Source organism: Anolis sagrei, chromosome 4 (assembly GCF_037176765.1).
Source record: "Anolis sagrei isolate rAnoSag1 chromosome 4, rAnoSag1.mat, whole genome shotgun sequence".
In the NCBI taxonomy this organism is placed as follows: Eukaryota; Metazoa; Chordata; class Lepidosauria; order Squamata; family Dactyloidae; genus Anolis; species Anolis sagrei.
Window position 1 is genome coordinate 31,736,497 of NC_090024.1, and position 25,555 is coordinate 31,762,051.

At 43.8% G+C, this 25,555-nt stretch overlaps 1 protein-coding gene across 2 annotated transcripts; it reads right to left on the reverse strand.

The window, feature by feature from the left end:
* Window positions 1-1,271: 1,271 nt before the first annotated feature.
* OSR2 (odd-skipped related transciption factor 2) lies at window positions 1,272-24,666 on the reverse strand. Of its 2 annotated transcripts, none has more exons than XM_060775656.2 (4): window positions 24,320-24,666; window positions 12,124-12,858; window positions 4,953-5,052; window positions 1,272-1,757 (listed from the first exon to the last, which is right to left on the reverse strand). In XM_060775656.2, exons 2-4 carry the CDS (start codon window positions 12,837-12,839, stop codon window positions 1,683-1,685), a joined length of 891 nt encoding a protein of 296 aa, XP_060631639.2. In that variant the 5' UTR covers window positions 12,840-12,858; window positions 24,320-24,666; the 3' UTR covers window positions 1,272-1,682. The 2 variants fall into 2 exon arrangements, with proteins under 2 accessions (XP_060631639.2, XP_060631638.2); XM_060775655.2 differs by having other exon boundaries at window positions 1,272-1,839.
* Window positions 24,667-25,555: the final 889 nt, after the last annotated feature.

A 25,555-nucleotide genomic window follows, 5' to 3' on the forward strand; every position in this document is an offset into this window, starting at 1 on the left:
AATTCCTGGCCTCGGGCCCTTTCCTTTCCCTCCTCAGGGGCCGGAGATCAGGAATTGTGGGAGTTTAAGTCCAAAACATACAAAGGGCCAAAGTTTGACCATGTCTGCTCGACATCCACAAAAATCTACAAAGGAGGGCAAACAGCAATATTTGTACAATGTATTTGGAAGGGTTCAGTCTTTTGTCTCCAAGCAGCAAGGTCCAACTGATCCAAGTGGGACTTACATTTGAGTAAACAAACATGCAAAAGAAATACAACTGGCTTGAATTGCAAGACTTCTGTGTGTTGTCAAAGGCTTTCATGGCTGGAATCACTGGGTTGCTGTGAGTTTACCAGGCTGCATGGCCATGTTCCAGAAGCATTCTCTCCTGATGTTTTGCCCAGATCTACGGGAGGCATCCTCAGAGATATGAGGTCTGTTGGAAACTAGGAAAAGTAGGGTTTATATATTTGTCCAAGTTGGTGAAAAAAAAACTCATCTGACTGAGGCAGGTGTGAATGGTGTAATTGATCACCTTGATTAATTGCCTTGCAGATTCAAAGCCTGGCTGCTTCCCACCTGTGGGAATCCTTTGTTGGGAGGTGTTAGATGGCCTTGATTGTTTCATATCTGGAATACCCCTGTTTTCAGAGTCTTGTTCTTTATTTACTCCCAACAAAGGATTCCCTCAGGCAGGAAAGAACCAGGCTTTGAATCCACAAGGCCACTGAAGGCTAATCAAGGTGATCAATTGCACCGTTCACACCTGCCTCAGACAGACAAGAGTTTTTTCTCACAACTTGGACCTTCCACAGGTATATCAACCTCACTTTTTCTAGTTTCCAACAGACCTCAGACCTTTGAGGATGCCTGCCATAAAGGTAAAGGTGTGGTGCTCATCCTAAGCTGAAGAGCCGGCATTGTCCATAGACACCTCCAAGGTCATGTGGCCATGGAGTGCCATTACCTTCCCGCCACAGCGGTACTTATTGATCTACTCACATTTGCATGTTTTCGAACTGCTAGGTTGGCAGAAGGTAGGGCTGACAGCAGAAGCTCACGCCACTCCCTGGATTCGAATCTGTGACCTTTCAGTCAGCAAATTCAGCAGCTCAGTGTTTTAACCCACTGCACCACCAGGGGCTCCATGCCTGCCATAGATGTAGGCAAAACATCAGGAGAGAATGCTTCCAGAACATGGCCAGACAGCCCGGAAAACTCACAGCAACTCAGCTAGACTTCTGTTCTCTTGGCTATTAATCCATGGAAAAGATTACGAGAGATGTTGGTTGGGGTGGAGGGAAGAAACGTTTATTTTGAAATACATTTCGACAAACAATACTTTCACTCCCAGATCTGTTTTCTTTTACCAATGTGCATTTGGTAAGACAAGAGGAAGCAAGCACGTGATACCACAGTTTCTTCTGTACAGAGCTCGAAAATGAGCCGCACTTTTATTATCTACAAGGAATCGTCTGCTCTCTCTCCCTCGGAGAAGGCCCGGGGCCCTTGTTCCTTCCTCTGCCCCTCCATCTCACAGAGGAAGCCTTGGCGGATGCCAGGAGGGCAGAGAGGGCTGGGCCCCTGGCACACATTGGCCCCAAAGCGCCCAGATTCCCCCACAGTCCAAGTCCTGGAGCCAGAGTGAGCTCCCTGCAGAGGTCCTTGGCTGTTCTAGAAGTCCTGGCGCGGGGTGTGGGTTAGACTGTGCCTCCGCAGATCACAGTTTCGCCTGAACACTTTGCCGCACTGCTCACAGTTGTAGGGCTTGATGTCTGTATGGGTGAGAAGGTGAGTTTTCAGGTTACTTCTTTGATTAAAGGTTCTTCCACATGTGGGGCATTTGTGTGGAGATTCCTGTTCAGATTTGAAGCAAGCAAAGGATTAAACCCTTTCACAAACTCCCTGGATAAACTATTGATTACTTTGCAATTGTATTGTATAGCTTTGTGACTCGTTCCCCCTTCCCTCTCTCTCTCATGTGTGTATGCACACACACTGATTTTAGACCAGACATAGGCAAACTTGGGCCCTCCAAATGTTTTGGACGTCAACTCCCAAAATTCCCAGGCTGTTTGGAATTGTGGGAGTTGAAGTCCAAAACATCTGGAGGATCAAAGTTTACCCATGCCTGCTTTAGACTTTATACTTCTTTCAGGACACACTATTTTGGTTCGTTTTATAGTAAAGTGCCATGTACACTGGATGACACTATAGACATAAATAATTTACTCATTAACCTCCCTCCCCATTTCTGGCCTCACTACATTGAACAAGAAGAACATCACAACAGTGTATGGAGAATAAACCAACACAACCCTAAGAATGAACTGAGAACTAACTTCTGTGTAAATCAATAAAACTCTACTTTCCTGAAAATGAATGTTTTCTCTGTACAATTCTTTGACTTCTGAAACACATGGGGTCAGCCTGCATACCCATTTATTTCTATGTGTTGTCGAAGGCTTTCATGGCCGGAATCACTGGGTTGCTGTGAGTTTTCCAAGCCATGTTCCACAAGCATTTTCTCCTGACGTTTCACCCATATCTATGGCAGGCATCCTCAGAGGTTGTGGTATCTGTTGGGAACTAGGTAAGTGAGGTTTATAAATCTATGGAATATCCAAGGTTGGAGAAAGAACTCTTGTCTGTTTGAGGCAAGTGTGAATGTTGCAACTGATTATCTTGATTAGCATGGAATAGCTAACTGAATAACTAATGGTCAGAGTGAGCTCCTGACCATTAATAGTCTAGCTTGCTGTTGACCTATGCAGCCTGAAAGTCAGCTGCATCTGTCAAGTAGGAAATTTAGGTACCACTTTATATGAAGAGGCTAATTTAACTAATTTATGACACCATAAAACCTTCCAGCAGCCGGAAGTACTCCATCAAGGACTCAGTGTCACAAGTGGATGGTGAAGCGGAAGCTCCCCGTGGCTGGAATTGAGCATATCCTCATGAAGCAAGAAAGCTGGAATGTTAAATTGCCTCTGTGTCTGTCTATATATGTTGTATGTCTGATGCCATTGAATGTTTGCCATGTATATGTGCATTGTAATCCACCCTGAGTCCCCTGTGGGGTGAGAAGGGCAAAATATAAATATTGCAAATAAATAAATAAATAAAGCCTGGCTGCTTCCTGCCAGAGGGAATCCTGACCCCATGTGTTTCAGAAGTAAAACAATGTGTCCAGCATATCACTTCCCAACAAAGGATTCCCCCGAGGCAGGAAGCAGCCAGGCTTTGAAGCTGCAAGGTGGTCAATTGCAACATTCACACTTGCCTCAAACAGGAAAGAGTTCTTTCTCCCACCCTGGACATCCCACAGATATATAAATCCCACTTGCCTCGTTTTCAACAGACCTTACAACTTCTGAGGATGCCTACCATAAATGTGGGTGAGATGTCAGGAGAGAATGCTTCTGGAACATGGCCATACAGCCCAAAAAACTTACAGCAACCCATTTATTTACAGGATGGTTAACCCTCAAACAAGTCCTAGGAACTTCAGTAGGATTTACTCCCTAGTAAATGTATACATAATTGCAGATAGTGAATCCTGGACGGGCATCCCAGCACATATGCGGCCCAGTCACGCCTATTTCCTTGGAAGTAAGTGCTATCCAGACGTGGTCATCATAAATAGTGATTGCAGCCCTGAAATCCTTTCTCATTCGGCATGTTTACTGGGCGATCTTCTGCCAGTCACTTATCTCTTTAGCTAACCTTAGAATTGCAGCCTTATTTTACTGAGCTCAGCAAATGCGTTTAAGATCCAGGTGCAGGTCACATTATCTGGGGTCGGGTACTTTACAGGCGGATTGTATGGATGTTTAGTCGGATGTCAGTCCAACTGAATTCCCTAGGATATACTCCCTAGTAAGTATACTTAAGATTACAGACTTAACTACATGAATATATCTTCTTGCCTGTCAAGGTCAGTCCTTCTCACTTCATCACATTTCCCCATCTCTGGGATCTACACAAAAATGCCTCTTGCTAATCTTCCCGGCTTCCGAGGGATACTTGTTTCATCTCTATCAGCAAAAAGCTTTCCACAAAGCCAGACTTTTTAACCTAAGCTTTTCAGAAAGCCTGTGCATATCATGTAGTCACTTGTAGGCTGCTTCAAATGTGCCAAACTTCTCAATAAATCTTTTCCCAGCTATGGGACGTGCAAGACTTAAATGCACCCATACAGCTAGACTCAATGTGTATTTTCTCAAAATACTGCTTTCAAAGGTATTTACTCACAAGTAACTATTTGCAGGATTGTAGTTTGAAATACTTTGTGCACAATTGTTAGTTGATTTATATGGCAGAAATGGGTTAAATCCTTGTGCCAGCAGGACTGCTGACCAGGTCAGCGGTTCGAATCTGTGGAGCGGGGTGAGCTCCCATTTGTCCGCTCCAGCTCCTCTATTAGTTGATTTATATGGCAGAAATGGGTTAAACATTTGTGCCGACAGTACTGCTGACCAGGTTAGCAGTTTGAATCTAGAGAGTGGGGTGAGCTTCCATCTGTCAGCTCCAGCTTCTCATGCGGGGACATGAGAGAAGCCTCCCAGTGTGGTAAAGCATTTGGGAGTCCCCTGAGCAACGTCCTTGCAGACGGCCAATTCTCTCACACAGGATGGTAAAACATCCAGGCGTCCCCTGGGCAACGTCCTTGCAGACAGCCAATTCTCTCACACCAGAAGCGACTTGCAGTTTCTCAAGTCATTCCTAATATGAAAGAAATGGTAGAAACATGTAATAAAAGATGCTGGATAACTGAAAGAAGAGTCCACTTCCTTGTTGTTTTCCAAATATTGACATGTGTAGAAAAGGTCTTTGGATTTAGTAACAAGCAACCACACATTGAACACATGTTGCCATCCCTTATTTCTCCAACTAGTTTTAACCATTGACCAATTGGAAAAGGAATAAGATCAAAATAAGGGGTTGGAAGTGATAGGATCTAATCTTACCTGCATGTGTAAGGTTTTATGAACTGCTAGAGTCCTGGACTGGCAAAATCCTTTCCCACATTCCTGACATTTGAATGGTTTCTCTTTGGAATGGATATACCTGGAAGCCAAGACAAGCAGTTTGGAATCAGTCTCTGTAGACGCAGCAAAAAGTCACAACAACCAGCTGCCTCTCCTGTAGTTCAAGTCTCTGAAAACAATATTATTCTAAGCCACCGCCCTCTTTCTCTTCCTGCGCTTTTCAAACACTTGACAGTAATTCTTCTCTGTGTTTCATTGCCCTTCTCGGATATCAAATGAAGGGCACAATACGAAACACACATTACTGGGAAAGCAAGATTCACTGCACAGAGTGGAGCTTACTTCACAGTTAAAATATGCAGACTTGTTTACAAGTTTATAACCCTATGGCAATAATCAAAACTCAATATGGTGGAACTTACTTCAATTATATATATGCATATAACTGATCCCTGGCCTAGTTAATGTCAGTAGGAATTTTGCTATTAACTGAATAAATTCAGCAGGATTGGGAACACAGATAGATAGATAGATAGATAGATAGATAGATAGAGATAGCTTTAATGCGGTGTTTCTCAACCTTGGGATTGGGACCCCAGGGGGGTCATGAGGGGGTGTCGGAGTGGTCACCAAAGACCTTCAGAAAATACAATATTTTCTCTTGGTCATGGGGGTTCTGTGTGGGAAGTTTAGCCCAATTCTATCATTGGTGGGGTTCAAAATGCTCTTTGATTGTAGGTGAACTATACATCCCAGCAACTACAATTCCCAAATGTCAAGGTCGATTTCCCCCAAACTCTACCAGTGTTCACATTTGGGCATATTTAGTATTCGTGCCAAATTTGGTCCAGATGTATTGCTGTTTGAGTCTACAAGTTTGGTCTCTGAATGTAGGTGAACTACAACTCCAAAACTCAAGGTCAATGCCCACCAAACCCTTCCAGTATTTTCTGTTGGTCATGGGAGTTCTGTGTGCCAAGATTGGTTCAATTCCCTCATTGGTGGAGTTCAGAATGCTCTTTGATGGTAAGTCAATTATAAATCCTAGCAACTACAACTCCCAAATGACAAAATCAATCCTTCCCAACATCACCAGTATTCAAATTTGGGCGTATCAGGTATTTGTGCCAAATTTGGTCCAGTGAATGAAAATACACCCTGCATATCAGATATTTGATTTATGCTTCATAACAGTAGGAAAATTAGAGTTATGAAGTTGCAACGAAAATAATTTTATGGTTGGGGGTCACCATAACAAAACAAAACAAAACAAGAGGAACTGTATTAAGGTGTCACGGCATTCGGAAGGTGATTAACACTGCTTTAATGGAAAGAGAAGAGATCAAATAATGTTTGGACACTCCTCAAGTGAGAAAAAGAAAAGGGGGTTACATGCACAAATCTGTAACCAAAATGTACTGTAAATATCTGTTTGGCGTGTACAACCGTCTTATTAGCATGAGGAAGTATTCCTTCATGGCTTCTTTTCTCCCAGTTTCCCACCTCTTTCCATTTTGAGCCACAATTGCCAAGTTACAAATTTGCTGAAGTTATCTGCTGTTTCCTAACTAGATTTCTAACAAGTAGATAAGAAAGAGATGCAGATAAGAAGAGTCAGTATACTGCAGTGGTTGGATTACTTGGACTAAGACTTTGGGAGGCCAGGATTCAATCCCCGCTCAGCTATGGAAACTCACTGGATGACCCTGGGGAAACCATCTTTCTCTTAGTCTCAAAGGAAGGCAATGGAAACCCCTCTCTGAATAAATCATGGCCACGAAAAACTCTATGACAGGTGGCCATAAAACTTTAAGGCACAGAACAAACATATTTCCAGTGCAGGGGCAAAGAAAAGCCTGCCATCACCAGGGGTATTTATAAAGTTATACCTTAGCTTAAAAAGGGAAACGCAGACAATTTGTTAAGAGTGGTTCAAAGAAGCACCTGTAAGGCTCTTGTAAGTCTGTGCTACAGTTCAGAAAAAAACTTTAATCCAAGGCAAGAAAGTCCCAAAAAAAGAGCACCTGACACTGTCCTTCCGAATGCCGTGACACCTTAATACAATCCCTCCCTGTCTTTCATTTGGACCTGCTGTAATGGAAAGGGTGTCAAAGCTTGACAGTTTGCCTTCTGACCAGTGGCATCTTTGCCACTCAAATGAAAACACAACTAACAACAATTTAAACTTCACACGCCTTTAGAAATAAATTCAGTTCAATCATTGCTGCTCCTGTGTGCTTCTCAAACTATTTCTAATCCTCTAGGAAATCTATCATGAAGGGAATCATTTGCCTTTTCCTGGGGTTCAGATCTATCAATAGCGAGGATATTATTATTATTATTATTATTGTTATTATTATTATTATTTGATACATAACAAGATTAGTAAACAGCAAACAAGATCACTATGCCGGCTTTTGTATTTGATCACACGTCGGACACTTCCCAAGAGTCTAGGACTCTGTGATGTATTGGCTAATAATGCGTGCAGATCCATGTACGGTGGCCTTTTGCAGCTGACAGATGGTAGTTTTCTCAGCGCTAATTGTTTTTAAGTGCAGGCCAAGATCTTTAGGCACTGCAACCTTATTATTATTATTATTATTATTATTATTATTATTATTGAAATAGGTAAAATTATAGGACTAAACATCACCCCAGGTGCTAGGTTAGCATTACTAATGGATGCCACAAAGTTGAATTTAGAAATGAAAAAGAAAGAATTGGTGATTATTTTACTCACAGTGGGGAGACTTATAATTGTAAGGAATTGGAAGATAGTAATCAATCTCATGCTGGTAGCACGGTATGGGGAGGTATGGAACATAGACTTAAATTTATTTTAATTTTTGTTTTGTTTTGTCAGGAGTGACTTGAGAAACTGCAGGTTGCTTCTGGTATGAAAGAATTGGCCATCTGCAAGGACGTTGCCCAGGGGAAGCCCAGATGTTTTGATGTTTTACCACCTTTGTGGGTGGCTTCTCTCATGTCCCCACATGGAGAGCTGGAGCTGACAGCGGGAGCTCATCCATGCTCTCCCCGGACAAGGGTTTAACTCACTGCGCCACTGGGGGCTCCTGTAGCCTTAAATGATAAACTATCAATGGAAACGAGGCTGTTCAGGGGGGAAACTAATCGATCAGATTTCTATTCATATTGGTCGGTTTGTATTAAATATGGTGTAGAGAGCAAAAAGGGAAAACAATACAACCTTGTTGATCAGAAAATTTGGATAAGGTAGTTGTTTATTGGTTGACTCATACATTTATGGCAATGGAAATGATACTTGTTCAGGCCTTGGCAGTGGGGTTATATGTAAGAAGTTCATTGTTTTGTGTTCTGTTTACACTGTAAGTTGCTAATGTGCGTAAATAAAATGTATATTTAAATATTATTTTTATTACTATTATACTCTGCTTTCCTCTCTTAAATGACACTCAAAGCTTCTACCAAACATTGCGGCTTTAAGTACTCTTCCTACAATGGGACTTTAAAGGCTTTCCTTACAATGAAAAGAAGCCAAAGTAGGGTGCATTATTCTTCCTTATTGCACCCAAAACAGGGACGGAGAGAAGGGCCAGGTGGAGGAGGAATCTTCAGGGTGGCCCCTGAACCACAAACATGTTGGACTTATTTATAGAGGACTGCAAAGTCAAAGCTCCCTGGCTGGCATGGTGGCCACAAGCAAACTGGGAGATCTGGGGAGATGTCCTCTCAAAAGAGACCACCCTTCTCAGCTCTGTTGAGGGCCCTGAGTACATTTACACTGTTGAATTCATATCCCCTGGACTCTGGAACTCCAGGGAAGTTAAAACCTTCTTATTCAGGCAGAGGTAGAAAGAAGAAAGTTTTAAGAGTGAAGCAGAGAGGTGCTGTGTGGTGTTTTAATCATGTTTACAGTTTTAATGGCTTTAGATTATTTAGAATCATAGAGTAGGAAGAGACCTCATGGGCCATCCAGTCCAACCCCCTGCCAAGAAGCAGGAAAATCACATTCAAAGCGTCCCTGACAGATGACCATCCAGCCTCTGCTTAAAAACCTTCAAAGAAGGAGCCTCCAGCACACTCCAGGGCAGAGAGTTCCACTGCTGAACAGCTCTTACAGTTAGGAAGTTCTTCCTCATGTTCAGGTGAATCTCCTTTCCTGTAGTTTGAAGCCATTGCTCTGTGTTTTAATTATATGATGCTTAATTCTATTTTAAAGTCTATATATTTTAAATTATATTTGTGCATTCTTTAAAAGAAGAAAATAGGGTATTATTATAATTATTACTAATAATGAATGTGGACACCACTTTGACTGCAATGGCTCAATGCTGTGGAAAAATGGGATTTGTTGTTTGTTGAAGTCCCGGCACTCCTTAGGCAGAGAAGGCTAAAGAGCTTATAAAACTCCCTGATTCCATTGTTTGGGGCCTCAGCAGTGAAAGTGATATAAAGGGCATTAATTCTATAATATGTATGACCCCCTCCCCCCACCCCAGGTTTCTTTTAGAGGACAGACCTCACCTGGAATACTGTGTCCTGTTCTGTACCAAAATAATCAAATATTCTTTATTAACACCTTACAATTCTGAGATCCAATACTGCTGTTTTATGTACAGCAATTGCTGTATTTTATTGTTGTTTTTTTACAAGGGCGTACTGTGAATTTAGGATGTTGTGTTGACTGCTTATTGTCTATGTTTTGCTTTGCACTTGTGCATGTCACACCTTGAGTGTTCTGTGAGTCCCTCTAGGAGATGGTGGTGAGACAAAAATTAAAGATTATTATTATTATTATTATTATTATTATTAGAACCACAACAAGGTGAGTCCACAGCAGACAAGATCACTCTGCTGGCTGTTGTATTGGATCACACGTTTGATACATTGCTATTATACAATGATACAACTGGTTACAATTGTTATCCAAAACATCTTCAGGGTACCATTTGGGAAAAGACCATATATTGTGGATGATCACTTTATAGTGCTCTGATGAATTAGATTTCCTACAGCCGCATCAAGTCCTTCGGGAGATGCTAGCGGGGTACAAATAAAGTTAATAAATAAATAATAATAATAATACATAGATATAAAGCAGATAATATTTTGATCATGAGTTTGATTATTATTATTATTATTATTATTATTATTATTATTATTATTAGGATGCCAAGCCTGAGGAGAAGCGGCTGAGGGAACTGGGTTCATTTAGCTTGGAGAAAAGAAGGCTGAGAGAAGGGTACATGACAGCCAAGATTAAATATATTAAAGGATGTTACCATGAAGGGGGGGGGGGGGGCAAGCCTGCTTCTTGATGTTCTAAGGAAAAGAGATTCCACCTAAACATTAGGAACAACTTCCTCAGAGTAAGAGCTGTTCAGCAGAGAAATATCCTGCTTCAGAGAATGGTGGAGCCTCCTTCTTTGGAGGCTTTTAAGCAGAGGCTGGATGGCTATCTGTCAGGAGGGCTTTGAGTGTGTTCCTGCTTGGTAGGGGAGTTGGACTGGATGACCTTTGGGGATATGTTCCAGTTCTATGATTCTACAATTCCATTTTATATTATAGTTTTAAGATTCTATTCTAGGCATGGGCAAACTTGGACCTTCTAGGTGTTTTGGACTCCCAACTCCCACCATTCCTAACAGCCTCAGGCCCTTTCCTTTTCCTCCTGCTTAAGGAATGGTGGGAGTTAGAGTCTAGAACACCTGGAGGGCCCAAGTTTGCCTGTGCCTGTCCTATTCTCTGGTTCCATGTGATGTTCTCTTCTCTAGCCCTAAGCTTCTTTCCTGCTTCTCTTCCATGCTTCTTTGCTCAGGCCTGTTTTATTCTCTGGCTCCATGTGATGTTCTCTTCTCTAGCTCTAAGCTTCCCTTCCCTGGTTCCCTGTCCATGTTGGTTCTATTCTCTGGTTCCATGTTATGTTCTCTTCTCTGGCTCTAAGCTTCTTTCCCTGCTTCCCTGTCTATGCCTGTTCTATTATCTGGTTCCACGTGAAGTTCTCTTTTCTGGCCCTAAGCTTCTCTTCCTGCTTCTCTTCCCATGCCTGTCCTATTATCTGGTTCCACGTGATGTTCTCTTGGTTCTAAGCTTCTCTTCCCTGCTTCCCTGCCCATACTGTCCAATTTTCTGGTTCCAAGTGATGTCCTCTTCTCTGGCCCTAAGCTTCTCTTCCTGCTTCCCTTCCCATGCCTGTGCTATTCTCTGGTTCCACCTGATGTTCTCTTGGTTCTAAGCTGCTCTCCCCTGCTTCTCTGCCCAGGCCTGTCCTATTCTCTGGCTCCATGTGATGTTCTCTTCTCTGGCCCTAAGTTTCTCTTCCCTGCTTCTCCACTCATGCCTGTCCTATTCTCTGGTTCCATATGATATTCTCTTCCCTAGCTCTAAGCTTCTCTTCCTTGCCCTTGCCTGTCCTATTATCTGGTTCCATGTCATGTTCGCTTCTCTGGCTCTAACCTTTCCTTCCCATCCCATGCCTGTCCTATTCTCTGGCTCCATGTCATGTTCACTTCTCTGGCTCTAACCTTCCCTTCCCTACTCATATCTGTTCAATTTTCTGGTTCCAAGTGATGTCCTCTTCTCTGGCTCTAAGCTTCCCTTCCCTGGTTCCCTCCCAAGTCAGTTCTATTCTCTGGTTCCATGCTATGTTCTCTTCTCTGGCTCTAAGCTTCTCTTCCCTGCTTCTCTGCCCAGGCCTGTCCTATTCTCTAGGTCCATGTGATGTTCTCTTCTCTGGTCCTAAGCTTCTCTTCCTTGCTTCTCCACTTATGCCTGTCCTATTCTCTGGTTCCATGTGATGTTCACTTCTCTGGCTCTTCCCTTCCCTTCCCTGCCCATGCCTGTCCTATTCTCTGGTTCCATGCTATGTTCTCTTCTCTAGCCTTAAGCTTCTCTTCCCTGCTTCCTTGCCCATGGCTGTCCTATTCTCTGGCTCCATATGATGTTTGCTTCTCTGGTTCTAAGCTTCCCTTCCCTGCCTGTCCTGTTCTCTGGTTCCATGTGGTATTCTCTGGCTCTAACCTTCCCTTCCCTGCCCATGCTTGTCCTATTCTCTGGTTCCATGTTTGCTTCTCTGGCTCTTCCCTTCCCTTCCCTGCCCTGCCCAATTCTCTGGCTCCAGGTGATGTTCCCTTCCCTGGCCCTAAGGTTGCCTTGTTTCTCTGACCTGTGGTCGCGGAGGTGGTCCTGCCTCCGGAAGGCCTTGTGGCAGATGTCGCAGGTGTAGGGCCGCTCGTCGGTGTGGGTGCGCTCGTGGATGAGCAGGTTGTAGGACTTGGTGAAGTGCCTCCCGCAGAACTTGCAGATGAACTCCTTCTTGGTCTTGGAGGGCAGCCTCCCGCGGGGCGCCGACGACGAGGACGAGGACGAGTGGGGGCCTTTCCTGTGGTGCGCGTGGGGCTGGTGGGGCGGCATCTCGGGGCCCGCGCCCACGCAGAGCTTTCCCCCGAGGCCGAGGGGCACGCCCAGCTTGGCCAGCGACAGCGAGTGCGGGTGGGCCTCGGGCAGCGGGTCCTCCTGGGTGGCGGCGGCGGCCAGGTTAGCGAAGTCAAAGCGGGGCCTCAGCCGCTCCTTGCGCAGGGACAGCGCCTGCTTGGGGTGCAAGAGGTGGGCGGCGAAGGGCAGCCCCGCCGGGAAGGGCAGCCCCCCTGCTGGCTCCCCCGGGGACGAGGAGGAGGAGGCCGTGGCGGCGGCGGCAGCGGCGGCGGCGTAGCAGCCCAGCGTCCAGTGGTTGACCTGCATGGCGTGGACGGCGCGGAGCCCGTAGAGGCCCTGCTGGAGGTGGTCCGCCGGGAAGGCGTTGACGGCGTGCAGGAAGGAGTAGTTGCTCAGCTGCAGCGAGGGGTGCAAGGGCACCGGCGCAGGGAGGGCCTTGCTCCCCATGGCCACGCAGAAGGAGAGCCTGCAGGCAAGGGAGACACACAGGAGGCACCGTTAGACGCACAAATGAAGACGTCGGGGGCATGGTGGGAGTCCAAAACACCTGGAGAGCCCAAGGTGGCCCATGCCTGCTCTACACTGAAGAATTAAGGCAGTTTGGCATCCCTGGCTCGGCGATTAGGGAGGCACCAAGATCTTTCGGGAGGAGAAGGCCGAAGATTTCCTAAAACAAATGCCGCGATTCCCTAGCATTGATCCCCGGCCATTCAAGAGGTGCCAAACCGCATGAATATTCTGGTGTGAGTGCGTGGGCTTCCAGGTGCCATTCGGGAAAAGTGCACGAAGGAAAAAGCGGAGAATTCCCTCGCAACACGGGGAAACCAGAGTCACGGAGGATATCTTGCTTGCTAGCTAGCCTGCTTTTTCTTCCTTCCTTCCTTCCTTCCTTCCTTCCTTCCTTCCTTCCTTCTTTCCTCCCTCCCTCCCTTCTTTCTTTCTTTCTTTCTTCTTTTCCTTCCTTCCTTCTTTCCTTCCTTCCTTCTTTTCTTCCTTATTTCATTCTTTTTCTTCCTTTCTTTCTTTCCTTCGTTCTTTCTTTTCTCCTTCCTTCCTTCTTTTTCCTTCCTTTATTTTGTTCTTTTCCTTCCTTCCTTTCTTTCCTCCTTTTCTTCCTTCCTTCCTTCCTTCCTTCTTCCTTTCCCTTTCCTTTCCATTCCTTCTTTCCTTCTTCCTTTCTTTCTTTCCTGCTTCCTTTCTTCTTTTTTCCTTCTTTTATTTTCTTTATTTTTCTCCTTTCCTTCCTTCCTTCTTCCTACCTTTCCTTTCCTCCTTCTTCCTTTCCCTTTCCTTTCCTTCCCTCCTTCTTCCTTCCTTTCTTACCTTCCTTCCTTCCTTTCTTCCCTTCTTTTTTCTTCCTTTATTTTCTTCTTTTCCTCCTTTTCTTCCTTCCTTCTTTCCTTCCTTCCTCCTTCCTTCCTTCCTTCCTTCCCTCTTTCCTTCCTTCCTTCTTTCCTTCCTTTCTCCCTCGGTGAACCTTACCTCCCAGGCTTCTCCTCTTTCCCAAGAACACCAAACCAAAGCCTTTCCCCACTCAAGGAATTGCTCTTGATCCGGGCTTTTTGCAACAGCGATTCGAATTTCGGATATTTACAGGAACCTTCCCCCTCGATCACCACCCTAAACCCAGGCCTTTTCTCCTAAACACGCGTCCAACCCGATGTTCCACATTAGCAATCCCTGACTTGCAAACCGGGGACTAAAACCCGTGGAAATTCGTGTCGATTTACATTGTAATTTAGGGAAGAAACCTAGCACAGCTCGGTCGGTTGCATTAGATTTTCAGCACCGGCCTTGAGCCTCGAAGTCTTTCTCTCTCCGAATCAAGCGAGGAATGAAGCGGGAATGTTTCCCCATTTCGGTTTCTGCTTTGCGGGGTTGGGTCCCAGCCTCCCTCCCTTCTAAATCGGGATCTTTGGCTTCCTTTTCTGGATTGCTTCCCACTCCCGAAGGGTCGAGGAAAGCGCAAACTATCAAACCCACGCGTCGCCCCGATCTGAGAAGCCTGGAAAAGGGAAGACAAATACATCTATACAAGGTGTCCATGGCGTTATAGGAGGCATGGGCAAACTTCGGTCCTCCCAAGTGTTTTGGACTTCAACTCCCAGCATTCCCAACAGCCTCAGGCCCCTTCTTTTTCCCCCTCAGCCGCTTAAGCGGCTGAGGGGGGAAAGGAAAAGGCCTGAGGCTGTTGGGAATGCTGGGAATTGAAATCCAAAACACTTGGGAGGGCCGAAGTTTGCCATCGGAAGGCGCTTTCGTTTGCGCGCTTCTGTGAGAGTTTATTGCCCGGCCGCTGCACTTTGACACCGGCTTCGAGCTGCATTCAATGTCAAGTGTAGATGAGTCCCCAGGAGCCGTGAGAAGGGTTCCCTGGGGTCTCTGCAAGCCCAGCTTTTGACCACAATCCCCTCGCCTTTTAGCCTACACTCTTGCTGAACTTTGGGCTCTGTGTGGACCTTTTCTCTCTCTCTCTCTCTCTCTCTCTCTCTTCCTCCCTTGGCACCGAATGAACCAAATCCGGAGTAAACAAGGTGAGGAAGCAGAGGAGGGCCCTGCTACCTGCCCCTAAATCGTTTCAAGCCCACATCTTTCCCTTTCAAGACATTAATCCACCCAGAAAGGAAGGCAACGGCCTAGTTTGCGCATGTAAACAAACCCCAAGGCCCAGTCTCAGCCCTCTCTCACTCTCCCTTTGAAAGGAAGAAGAAGAAAGGTGGAAAACATCTTGTTTTATTTCTCTTTGGAAAGGGATTTGGTTTGACTTTCCATCTCATTTCAGGGAGATGCAAAGCCATCTTTCTTTCGAAGGCTCTGCGAAAAAATGGAGCGTGTATTATTATTATTATTATTATTATTATTGTTTATATATTATAATATGTATATATTATTATTATTATTATTATTATTATATTTTAAATACTTTACAACTGTACCCTTGATTAGCTCCTGATAAGATACATAAATAATATTATATTATTAATAATACTATAATATTATTATAATTATATATTTCAATATATAATAATATCATCAACAGGCCTAAAAACCAAGACATAAGAAAAACGTTGTTGTTTTTGTGCTGTGAGATTATGATGATAATTTATTATTATTATTATTATTATTATTATTATTATATTTTAAATACTTTACAATTGTACCCTTGATTAGCTCCTGATAAGATAAATAAATAAATAATATGATATTATTAATAATACTATAATATTATTATAATATATTTATATTATACTATGATATTATTATATATTGAAATATATAATTATAATAATATTATAGTATTATTAATATAATATTATTTATTTATCTTATCAGGAGATAAGGGGACAGTTGTAAAGTATTTAAAATATAATAACAATAATAATAAAAAATTATCATCTCACAGCACAACAAAAAAAACAACAATATTTTTCTTATGTCCTGGTTTTTAGGCCTGTTCCTGGGGCGCTGATTCAGAAAAATTGCATTGGCTAGATGGCATAAGCTCAGGTTTCTTAGATATTGGTTGGTTAACATGGTTTTCGATGGGACTGGCATGACACTTGTTCTGTATCTCGAAAACGAGGTCCAGTAGGGGAAAACGGGTGCAATTTTTGGAATCAAAAGGACAAACATACCCAGAAACAGGTCTAACACTTGAGGCACCAAAAGGTGTGTTGGCCTATATTATTATTATTATGATTATGATCATCATCATCATCATTATTATCATCATCATCATTATCAACATTATTATCATCTCACAGCTCAACAAAAAAAACCCACTTTTTTTTTCTTGGTGTCCTGGTTTTTAGGCCTGTTCTTTGGGATTATTTGGGGCGCTGATTCAGAAAATTGCACTGGATAGATGGCATAAGCTTTAGTTTCATAGATATGTGTTAATTATCATGGTTTTTCGAAGGGGCTAGTATTATGGTACATGTTCTGTATCTCCAAAACGAGATCTAGGAGGGGAAAACGGGTGCAATTTTTGGCATCAGCTGGCCAAACATGCCCAGAAACAAGTTAACATTTGGGGCACTAAAAGGTGTATTGGCCTATTATTATTATTATTATTATTAGATACATAACACGATTCGTACACAGCAAACAAGATCACTATGCTGCTTTTGTATTTGATCACACGTCGGACACTTCCCAAATGTCTAGGACTGTGTGATGTATCCGCAAATAATACGTGCTGATGAGTAGGGTGGCCTTTTGCAGCTGACAGGTGTCGATTTTGTCGATTGTTTTTAAGTGCAGGCCAAGGTCTTTAGGCACTGCACCCAGTGTGCCGATTACCACTGGGACCACCTTCCCTGGCTTGTGCCAGAGTCTTTGCAGTTCGGTTATTATTATTATTATTATTATTATTATTACAAGCACGAGTTTAGTACACAGCAAACAAGATCACTATGGTGGCTGTTGTGTCAGACACTTCCCAAGTGTCAAGGACTGTGTGATGTATCGGGGAATAATGCGTGCAGATCCGAGTAATAATAATAATAATAATAATAATAATAATAATAATCGGATCTGCACGCTATAATAATAATAATATATTAATATTATTAATATTATTAATATTATTATAATATTAATAATACTCGGATCTGCACGCTATTACAATAATAATATAATATAATATTAATATTATTAATATTATTATAATAATAATAATACTCGGATCTGCACGCTATTATTATTATTATTATTATTATTATTATTATTATTGCACCCATGTTTTGCAGGGCAGGGAGTGAGCTCAGGCGAGGCCTGTGATCTTCAAGAATTTTGCTCTTCCTAGTCAACCGAAACTATCAATTCCATCTCTATCCGAACTCATCAGCCCCCCTTTTCCTTCCCCTCAAATTAATACGTATTGACACACTAAAATCGTGGCGTCTAAACTGTACAATGGATGCAATTTGACACCACTTTGGCTGCCATAACTTAAGGTTATGAGCTCCTGGGAGTTGTAGTTGGTGGAGGATCAGTCAGAGAAGGCGACAAAAGGTGTAATTATTTGATTCATTTGCCTCCTTTTCTGCCCTCATTGCTTCTCGAACTTGATCTGGGTCCATACTAATATAAAATGCGGTTGTGAACTGATTTATATGGGTTGTTGTGAGTTTTCTGGGCTGTATGACCATGTTCCGGAAAACTCACAACAACCCAGTGATTCCATGAAAGCCTTGGATCGACAATACATTGAATTATATGGGAAAACTTGGGTCCTCTAGGTGTTTTGGACTTCAACTCCCACCATTCCTAACAGCCTCAGGTCCTTTCCTTTCCCCTCTCAACTGCTTAGCCCATGCCTGGTCTACACTGACCAGATAAGTCGGTTTAATCGGCGTGAAGCGGTAGTATATAGACCTAGCCTGGCGCTGGCATGTTTCCTGTCAAAAGGGAAGGCATACTCTCCATGCGTTCTCCAAAAATGTGGGCGCCCTCCCTGTGAGATTGAAAACAGGCCCAGCCTCAAACATGTGGGTTTCCAAGCCCCTGCTCTCTGCGTCAAAACGCGCAAGGGGCCAAGAAGGGATCTTTGGCGCTCGGTTTTGGACCCAAGAGGAGCCTTACTCTCGCCTCCTCGATTTTACTTTCACTCCTCGGATCTCCCCGACCTCCAAACCAACAGACCTGCCTTACATTCAGAGCAGAAACCCATTCACACCTTATGATACAGAGCCTTTTTGGCTCCAGGGACTTCCGCATCCCTAAGTATTCAAAGAGATCGCTTCGTGGATCTGTTTGAACTTGAAATCCTTTTTCAAACTGACCTCCTAACACTCTGTCCAAAAAGGAAGGGAGATTTTGCGGATTTCAGTGAAGCTCAAAGGACATAATGGGGCTCAAAGGACATATTTTGGCGCTCTTTAACGTGCCAAGGAGGTCTTTTGAACAGGGATGGACTTTCGTTCCGTGTAAACAAAGGGCAAAGGTAAAAGTTTTCCCCTAACATTAAGTCCAGAAGGTGTCCGACTCGGGGGGGGGGGGGGTTGGTGCTCATCTCCATTTCTAAAGAGCCGGTGTTGTCCCTAGACACCTCCAAGATCATGTGGCCGGCATGAGATCGTAAATATTTATTTTAAATATGTTTGCTGTGTTTTTAGAAATGAAACAGTTTCAAGCTTCTTAAATTTCATTTACAGTACTTTTTAGGACTTCTGATGTACTCATTAAGTCCAGAATATGTCCGACTCTGGGGATTGGTGCTCATCTCCATTTCTAAGCCGAAGAAGAGCCGGCGTTGCCCGTAGACACCTCCAAGGTCATATGGCCGGCATGACTACATGGAGCGCCGTTACCTTCCCGCCGGAGCGGCACCTATTGAACTACTGATGTTTGCATGTTTTCGAACTGCTAGGTTGGCAGAAGCTTGCATGTTTTCGAACTGCTAGGTTGGCAGAAATGCTAGGTTGGCAGAAATGCTAGGTTGGCAGAAGCTGGGGCTGACAGCGGGAGCTCGCCCCGCTCCTCGGATTCGAACCTGCGACCTTTCGGTCAACAAGCTCATGCACTCGTAAACAAAACAAAACAAAACAAAACAAAGGCAAGATTGCGTTTTGCGTTAAACAGGAGTTTTTTTAAAAAAAAATGGAGGGAAATAATTGACCAATAGAAGTAATTGACCAACAGAACTCCGTCCAGAACCGAAGGTAATGCACGCTTAGTAATAGATTTTATTTTACATGCCTGCCTTCAAGTAGTTTCCGATGTATATTTATTCAGAAAGGGGGGGGGGTTGCTTGTGCCTTCCTCTGAGGCCGAGAGAGTGTGACTTTCCCAAGATCACCCAATGGGTTTCTGTGGCCAAGTTGGGATTTGAACCCTGGGCACCAGAGTCCAAACACAGCCCAATGTACCAGCCCAACAACAATAACAATTTCTTGGTGTCTTGCTTTTCAGGCCTGTTCCTGGTGTCCTTTGGGGCACTAGAATAGACCGAATCAGTTCTAGTACCCTTCCACACAGCCATATAATCCAGACCATCAAGGCAGAAAATCCCACAATATCTGCTTTGAACTGGGATATATATCCCAGTTCAAAACAGATAATGTGGGATTTTATTCAGTTGTGTGGAACCGGCCTTAGATATATATTGTCGAAGGCTTTCATGGCCGGAATCACTGGGTTGCGGTGAGTTTTTCGGGCTGTATATGTCCCAGAAGCATTCTCTCCTCACCTCAGAAGCTCCGAGGATGCCTGCCATAGATAGAGGCGAAACGTTAGGAGAGACTGCTTCTGGAACATGGACATACAAACTTAACAGCAACCCGGCCTTAGATAGAGTTATGTTTTTCTTTAGCGACTGGATTATGGGTTATAGATGTTCTGTGTATCTCAAAAACGAGAGGGAAACGGAGGCGATATTTTGGAACCAGCAGGTCAAATAGACCCAGAAACATGTCCATAAAAATATGTGTCGGGCTCGGCCAAGGGCTGTCAACAAATAAAAACCGGAAAGTTGTATTTTCCTATTGAAATGGCTTTGGGGTGGGGAATAAAAGTCGGTTTCGATTTTGTAAACACAGATGGTGTTCCTAATTGGGAAGGATCCCCAACTGGAAGCTTTTTGTTGACCTCCTTGTGAGAAATGAGTAGGTTTATACAAAAGGAGATTGTAGTCTCCCCCCTTCTCTCTGGTGTTACTTACAAGAATGGGCAAAGTTGGGCCCTCCAGGTGTTTTGGACTTCAACTCCCAGCATTCCTAACAGCCTCGAGCCCTTTTGGGCCCGAGGCTGTTAGGAATGCTGGGAGTTGAAGTCCAAAACACCTGGAGGGCCCAACTTTGCCCATGCCTGTGCGACAAGGCCCTTTTGCAAATAGATCCAGAGTTAACACGGCCTTATCTTCGACTTCTTCCATTCTAGGATTAGAAAAAGGCAGGGAATTGGATGCATGTTCACCCTGGGCGCAGAAATGGATAATTTCGGCTGAAGTTTGTATATATATACACATACATATACAGACATTCCTTTTAATGTGTATGTGTGTGTACATACATATACTTATGTAGATATATGTCGGTGCATATACTACATTATACACACACACATATATACACACACATTCCTTTTAATGTGTATGTGTGTATATACATATACATATGTAGATGTGTGTGTGTATATATATATATATATACTACATTATATACATACACACACACACACATATATATATACACACATTCCTTTTAATGTGTATGTGTGTATATGTGTATCTATATAATTAATAATGCAATGTTCGTTTGTGGGATGAACATAACTCAAAAACCACTGGACGAAATGACACCAAATTTGGACACAATACACCTCTCATGCCAGCTTGTGACCATCACTCATAAAAACACCGAAAAACACAGCGAAAAAGACTTAAAAAGCCAAAAAATACTAAAAAATATAGCAGAAGCCAAAAAATAAAAATTACATTACAACGCATGTGCAAAACCACACATATATATGCAAACATATGTACATATACATTTACACACATATATACACACACAAACCACATATACACAGACTGGGCCACAGCAACCTGTGGCAGGGGACGGCTAATATATATATATATACACATATAATATAATATTATATATATATATATATATATATATATATATATATATAATATGTTCGTTTGTGGGATTAACATAACTCAAAAAAACACTGGGCGAATTGACACCAAATTTGGACACAAAACGTTATCAGGCCAACTAGTGACCCTCACTGATTAAAACACTGAAAAACACAGCAGAAGAGACTTAAAAAGCAAAAAATAAATAAAATAAATACATTACATACAACGCATGCACAAAACCACAAACACATATATATGCAAACACACATATATACACAAATACGTACACACACATACGCATATATACACACACAAAACACATATACACAGACTGGGCCCAGCAACTCGTGGCGGTGGCAGCTATACATATACATATACATACACAGTAAAAGGGATGACATACTAAAATCGGTCCTCACTTCTTTCAGGGAAAGTGTATCTAATTAATCAATTACTTTAAAAGTACGCAAGCCCCCTATTTTAAACAAATATACAGTTATATAGACGCTCCTGTTTTACCCATTTAGTGTTATTTGTAAACAGCTGCGTAAACTAAAAGGTAAAGGTTTCCCCTTGACATTAAGTCTAGTGTCAGACTCCGTGGGGTGCTGCTCAATATTTCCATTTCTAAGCCTAAGAGCCACTTTCCTGTGGAAGAGGTTCCTATTGATCGTCTCACATTTGCATGTTTTCGAAGTGCTAGGTTGGCAGGAGCTGGGGCTAACAGCGGGAGCTCCCCCAGAACCGCCGAACATTCAGTCAGCAAGTTCAGATCAGCAAGTTCAACAGCTCAGCGGTCTCTTTTGGGTGATGAATGCCTTTATTTCATATCCAGTCAACCCAATTGCTTCCCAGTGCTTCCACAGCGAGGAATCAAATCGAAAATCGACCTTACTATCCCACAAAATGACTCCTCTCTGATCGATTTCTCAGGTTGTCAGAGAAACTTCGCAGATGCTCAGCATATTATTATCTAAATCAACATGGATACTATTGTTTACATTTTTAACTAGATCTGTCTGATCTTGGAAAGCTGAGCAGGGTCGGCCCTGGGTATTATTTGGAGGGGAGGCCGCCAATAATACCAGGTGCAAATAGAACTAGTTCTCCCTCTAAAATACGGCCTAGCTTAATTAAATCCATAGGGTTGCCCTAAATGGAAAGGCGAGTTTGGCAAGCAAGAGGTCAGACTAAAGCTCCATTGAATGAAGCCAGAGGGAGAATGCAAAGTCGATATATTTCTGGAACATAGCCATACAGCCCGGAAAACTCACAGCAACTCAGTGATTCCGGCCATGAAAGCCTTCAAGACGAACGCTCCCTTCTTCCCCTTTGGCCCTTTCCCTTCGGTCTCTTTGGGGGCATCTACACTGCAGAATTAACGCGGTTTGACACCACTTGAACTCCTACAGAGACGTACGCTCCCTTCTTCCCCTTTGGCCCCTTCCATTCGGTCTTTTTAGGGGCATCTATACAGCAGAATTAACGCGATTTGACACCGTTTGAACTGCTCAGTGCTGCGTAACCCATGGAGCCGTAGTTTGTCATGGTCCTCTGTCAAAAAGGATCTTACAGCATTGAGAAAAGGATGAAGAGTTCATCACACTAGAGGATGAATCCACTTTCAATCAGGTTTCTGCTTCCTGCAGAATTCTGGGGTTTGTAGTTTAGGGGGGCTGTTCAAGGTTCCTCCCTAAACTACAAACCCCAGAATTCTGCAGCAGGCAAAACCGGATTGAAAGTGGATACATTCTGTAGTGTGATGAGGTCCAAAGCGGTGTCAAACGGGGACGTTCATTCCGCAGTGTAGACGCACCCTGATTGTGCTCCAGATCTCCCCGTATTTCTCAATAAGATCATATTGAAAGGGGTCGGTTGGGAAGAAATAAAATATAGTATTATCACCATTATTATAATTATTATTATAACGGCACTCCATGCAGTTATGCCGGCCACAGGACCTTGGAGGTGTCTACGGACAACGCCGGCTCTTCTTCGGCTTAGACATGGAGATGAGCACAAACCCCTAGAGTCGGACAAGACTGGACTTCATGTCAGGGGAAAACCTTTAACCTTTATTATTATTATGACTATTATCAGCCTCGTCGCCATTGTTATGAGTATTATTCTCAGCACTGTTATCATCATTCTCATTCTATTATTATTATTATTATTATTATTATTCCAGCCGAAAGTAAACAAGAGGGTCTAGACTCCAGATAACCGACCAAATTTGGGTCCCTACTTTCCTATACAAGGATTGGGCTTGAAGGGAAGCAGGAGACCCGAAAACTCAGGAAAACTACGTCTACACTTGTCATTTAGTGCAGTTTCAAACCGGTTCCTGGAGTGAAAGGAAGTTTGGGTATCAGTTTGGGCTTAAAGGGAAACAGGAGACCCGAAAACTCAAGGAAACTACGTCTACACTCGTCATTTAGTGCAATTTCAAACCGGTTCCTGGAAGGGAAACAGGAGACCTGAAACTCAGGAAAACTACATCTACACAGACCATTTAATGCAGTTTCAAACCGGTTCCTGGAATGAAAGGAAGTTTGGGTCTCAGTTTGGTCTTGAAGGGAAACAGGACATCCGAAAACTCAAGGAAACTACGTCTACACTGGTCATTTAATGCAGTTTCAAACCGGTTCCTGGAGTGAAAGGAAGTTTGGGTCTCAGTTTGGGCTTGAAGGGAAACAGGAGATCTGAAAACTCAAGGAACCGAAAACTCAAGGAAACTACATCTACACTGGTCATTTAATGCAGTTTCTAACCGGTACGAGGTTTAGAATTGAAGGGAAACAGGAGACCCGAAAACTCAGGAAAACTACATCTACACAGGTCATTTAATGCAGTTTCGAACCGGTTCCTGGAATGAAAGGAAGTTTGGGTCTCAGTTTGGGGTTGAAGGGAAACAGGAGATCCGAAAACTCAAGAAAACTACATCTACACTGGTCATTTAATGTAGTTTCAATACGGTTCCTGGAAGGAAAGGAAGTGGTTTCGCTGTGCCCTCCTTGGAAATACTTGGGACGCTTGTGTGGCTTACCTTTCGCGCGCTTTTTGTGTGTGGAGAGGTTCAAACCGGGTTAAAAGGTCGGTGTAGACGCCGGGGGTGGGAAATACAAGCCCCGGTTCTCTTCCACAGGCGCAGATTCAAACCGAAAGCAAGCGGAATTAATGCGGGTTGAGAACGCTTGGAAGTAGGCCTGGGCCAACTTGGGCCCTCCGGGTGTTTTGGACTCCAACTCCCACAATTCCGAACAGCCGAAGCAAGTTGGCCCAGGCCTGCTTCTAAGTGTTCTCAACCCGCATCCATCCTAAGGTGTAGACACCCACTCACCTCCTTCGCCCACTCGCCACTTTCTCTGGCTTCAGCTTCGGCTGCAGACACAGCAACGTCGTGGCATGAGTTAGATCCACGCGCGGAGCCTGTTGGGGTCTCTTAAGGGCATGTTAAGCCGGGTGGAAGGGCATCGGGCTGCTGCTGCTGCTGCTCCTTCTCCTCCGTGGCGGCGCTTCTGCCTTTCTCCCTTGCTTCCTTTCCTTCCTCCGGCCTCGTTCGTTCGTCCGTCCGCTCGGAGTGAGCCAGCCTCCCCCTCCCGGCCGGGGACATCCCATCCCAGCCGCTTAAGTGCCGGGGAGCGCTGTCCCCGCCCGCCGGCCCTCCCCGAGCCCCGCACGCTCGAATCTTCACAGCCCCGAAAGCCCAGGCCACGCCCCCTCGCCCAGCGCTCACGAGGTCGCCAAGCCCTGGCTCCGCCCCCAAAAGGGGCGTGGCTAGAACGTTCCCCCTGCTGCCTTTTTGCCGCCGCTCTGTTTACAAATTGTGTTTGGATAGCAACTCGGGTTTTTAAAGGGACAGCGTCCTTTTTCTGTCTCTCTCCTCTTCCCCTCCTTCCTCTCCTCCCACCTCTTTCACAGGTTACCTAAAGTGACTCCCCCCCTTGCTCAGCCCATTAATCAGGGGTCCTCAAACCTTTTAAACAGAGGGCCGGGTCCCTTCAAACTAATTTGAAAAAAAAAAAGAATTCCTATGCAATGTATTGTCGAAGGTTTTCATGGCCGGAATCACTGGGTTGTTGTAGGTTTTCCCGGGCTATATGGCCATGTTCTAGAGGCATTTTCTCCTGACGTTTCGCCTGCATCTATGGCATGGAAAGGACCAGGAAAGCACATCTACTGTGCTCCCTGACTTTCCTTCATACCTCTGAGGATGCTTGCCATAGATGCAGGCGAAACGTCAGGAGAAAATGCCTCTAGAACAGGGGTCCTCAAACTTTTTAAACAGAGGGCCAGGTCACAGTCCCTCAAACTGTTGGAGGGCCGGATTATAATTTGAAAAAAAAATGAATGAATTACTATGCACACTGCACATATCTTATTTGTTGTGCAAAAATGACACTTTAAAACAATACAATAATTAAAATGAAGAACAATTTTAACAAATGTAAGTTTATTAGTATTTCAATGGGAAGTGTGGGCCTGCTTTTGGCTGATGAGATAGGATTGTTGTTGTTGTTGTGTGTTTTCAAGTAATTTCAGACTTAGGTAGATCCTGAGCGAGGGCCAGGTAAAT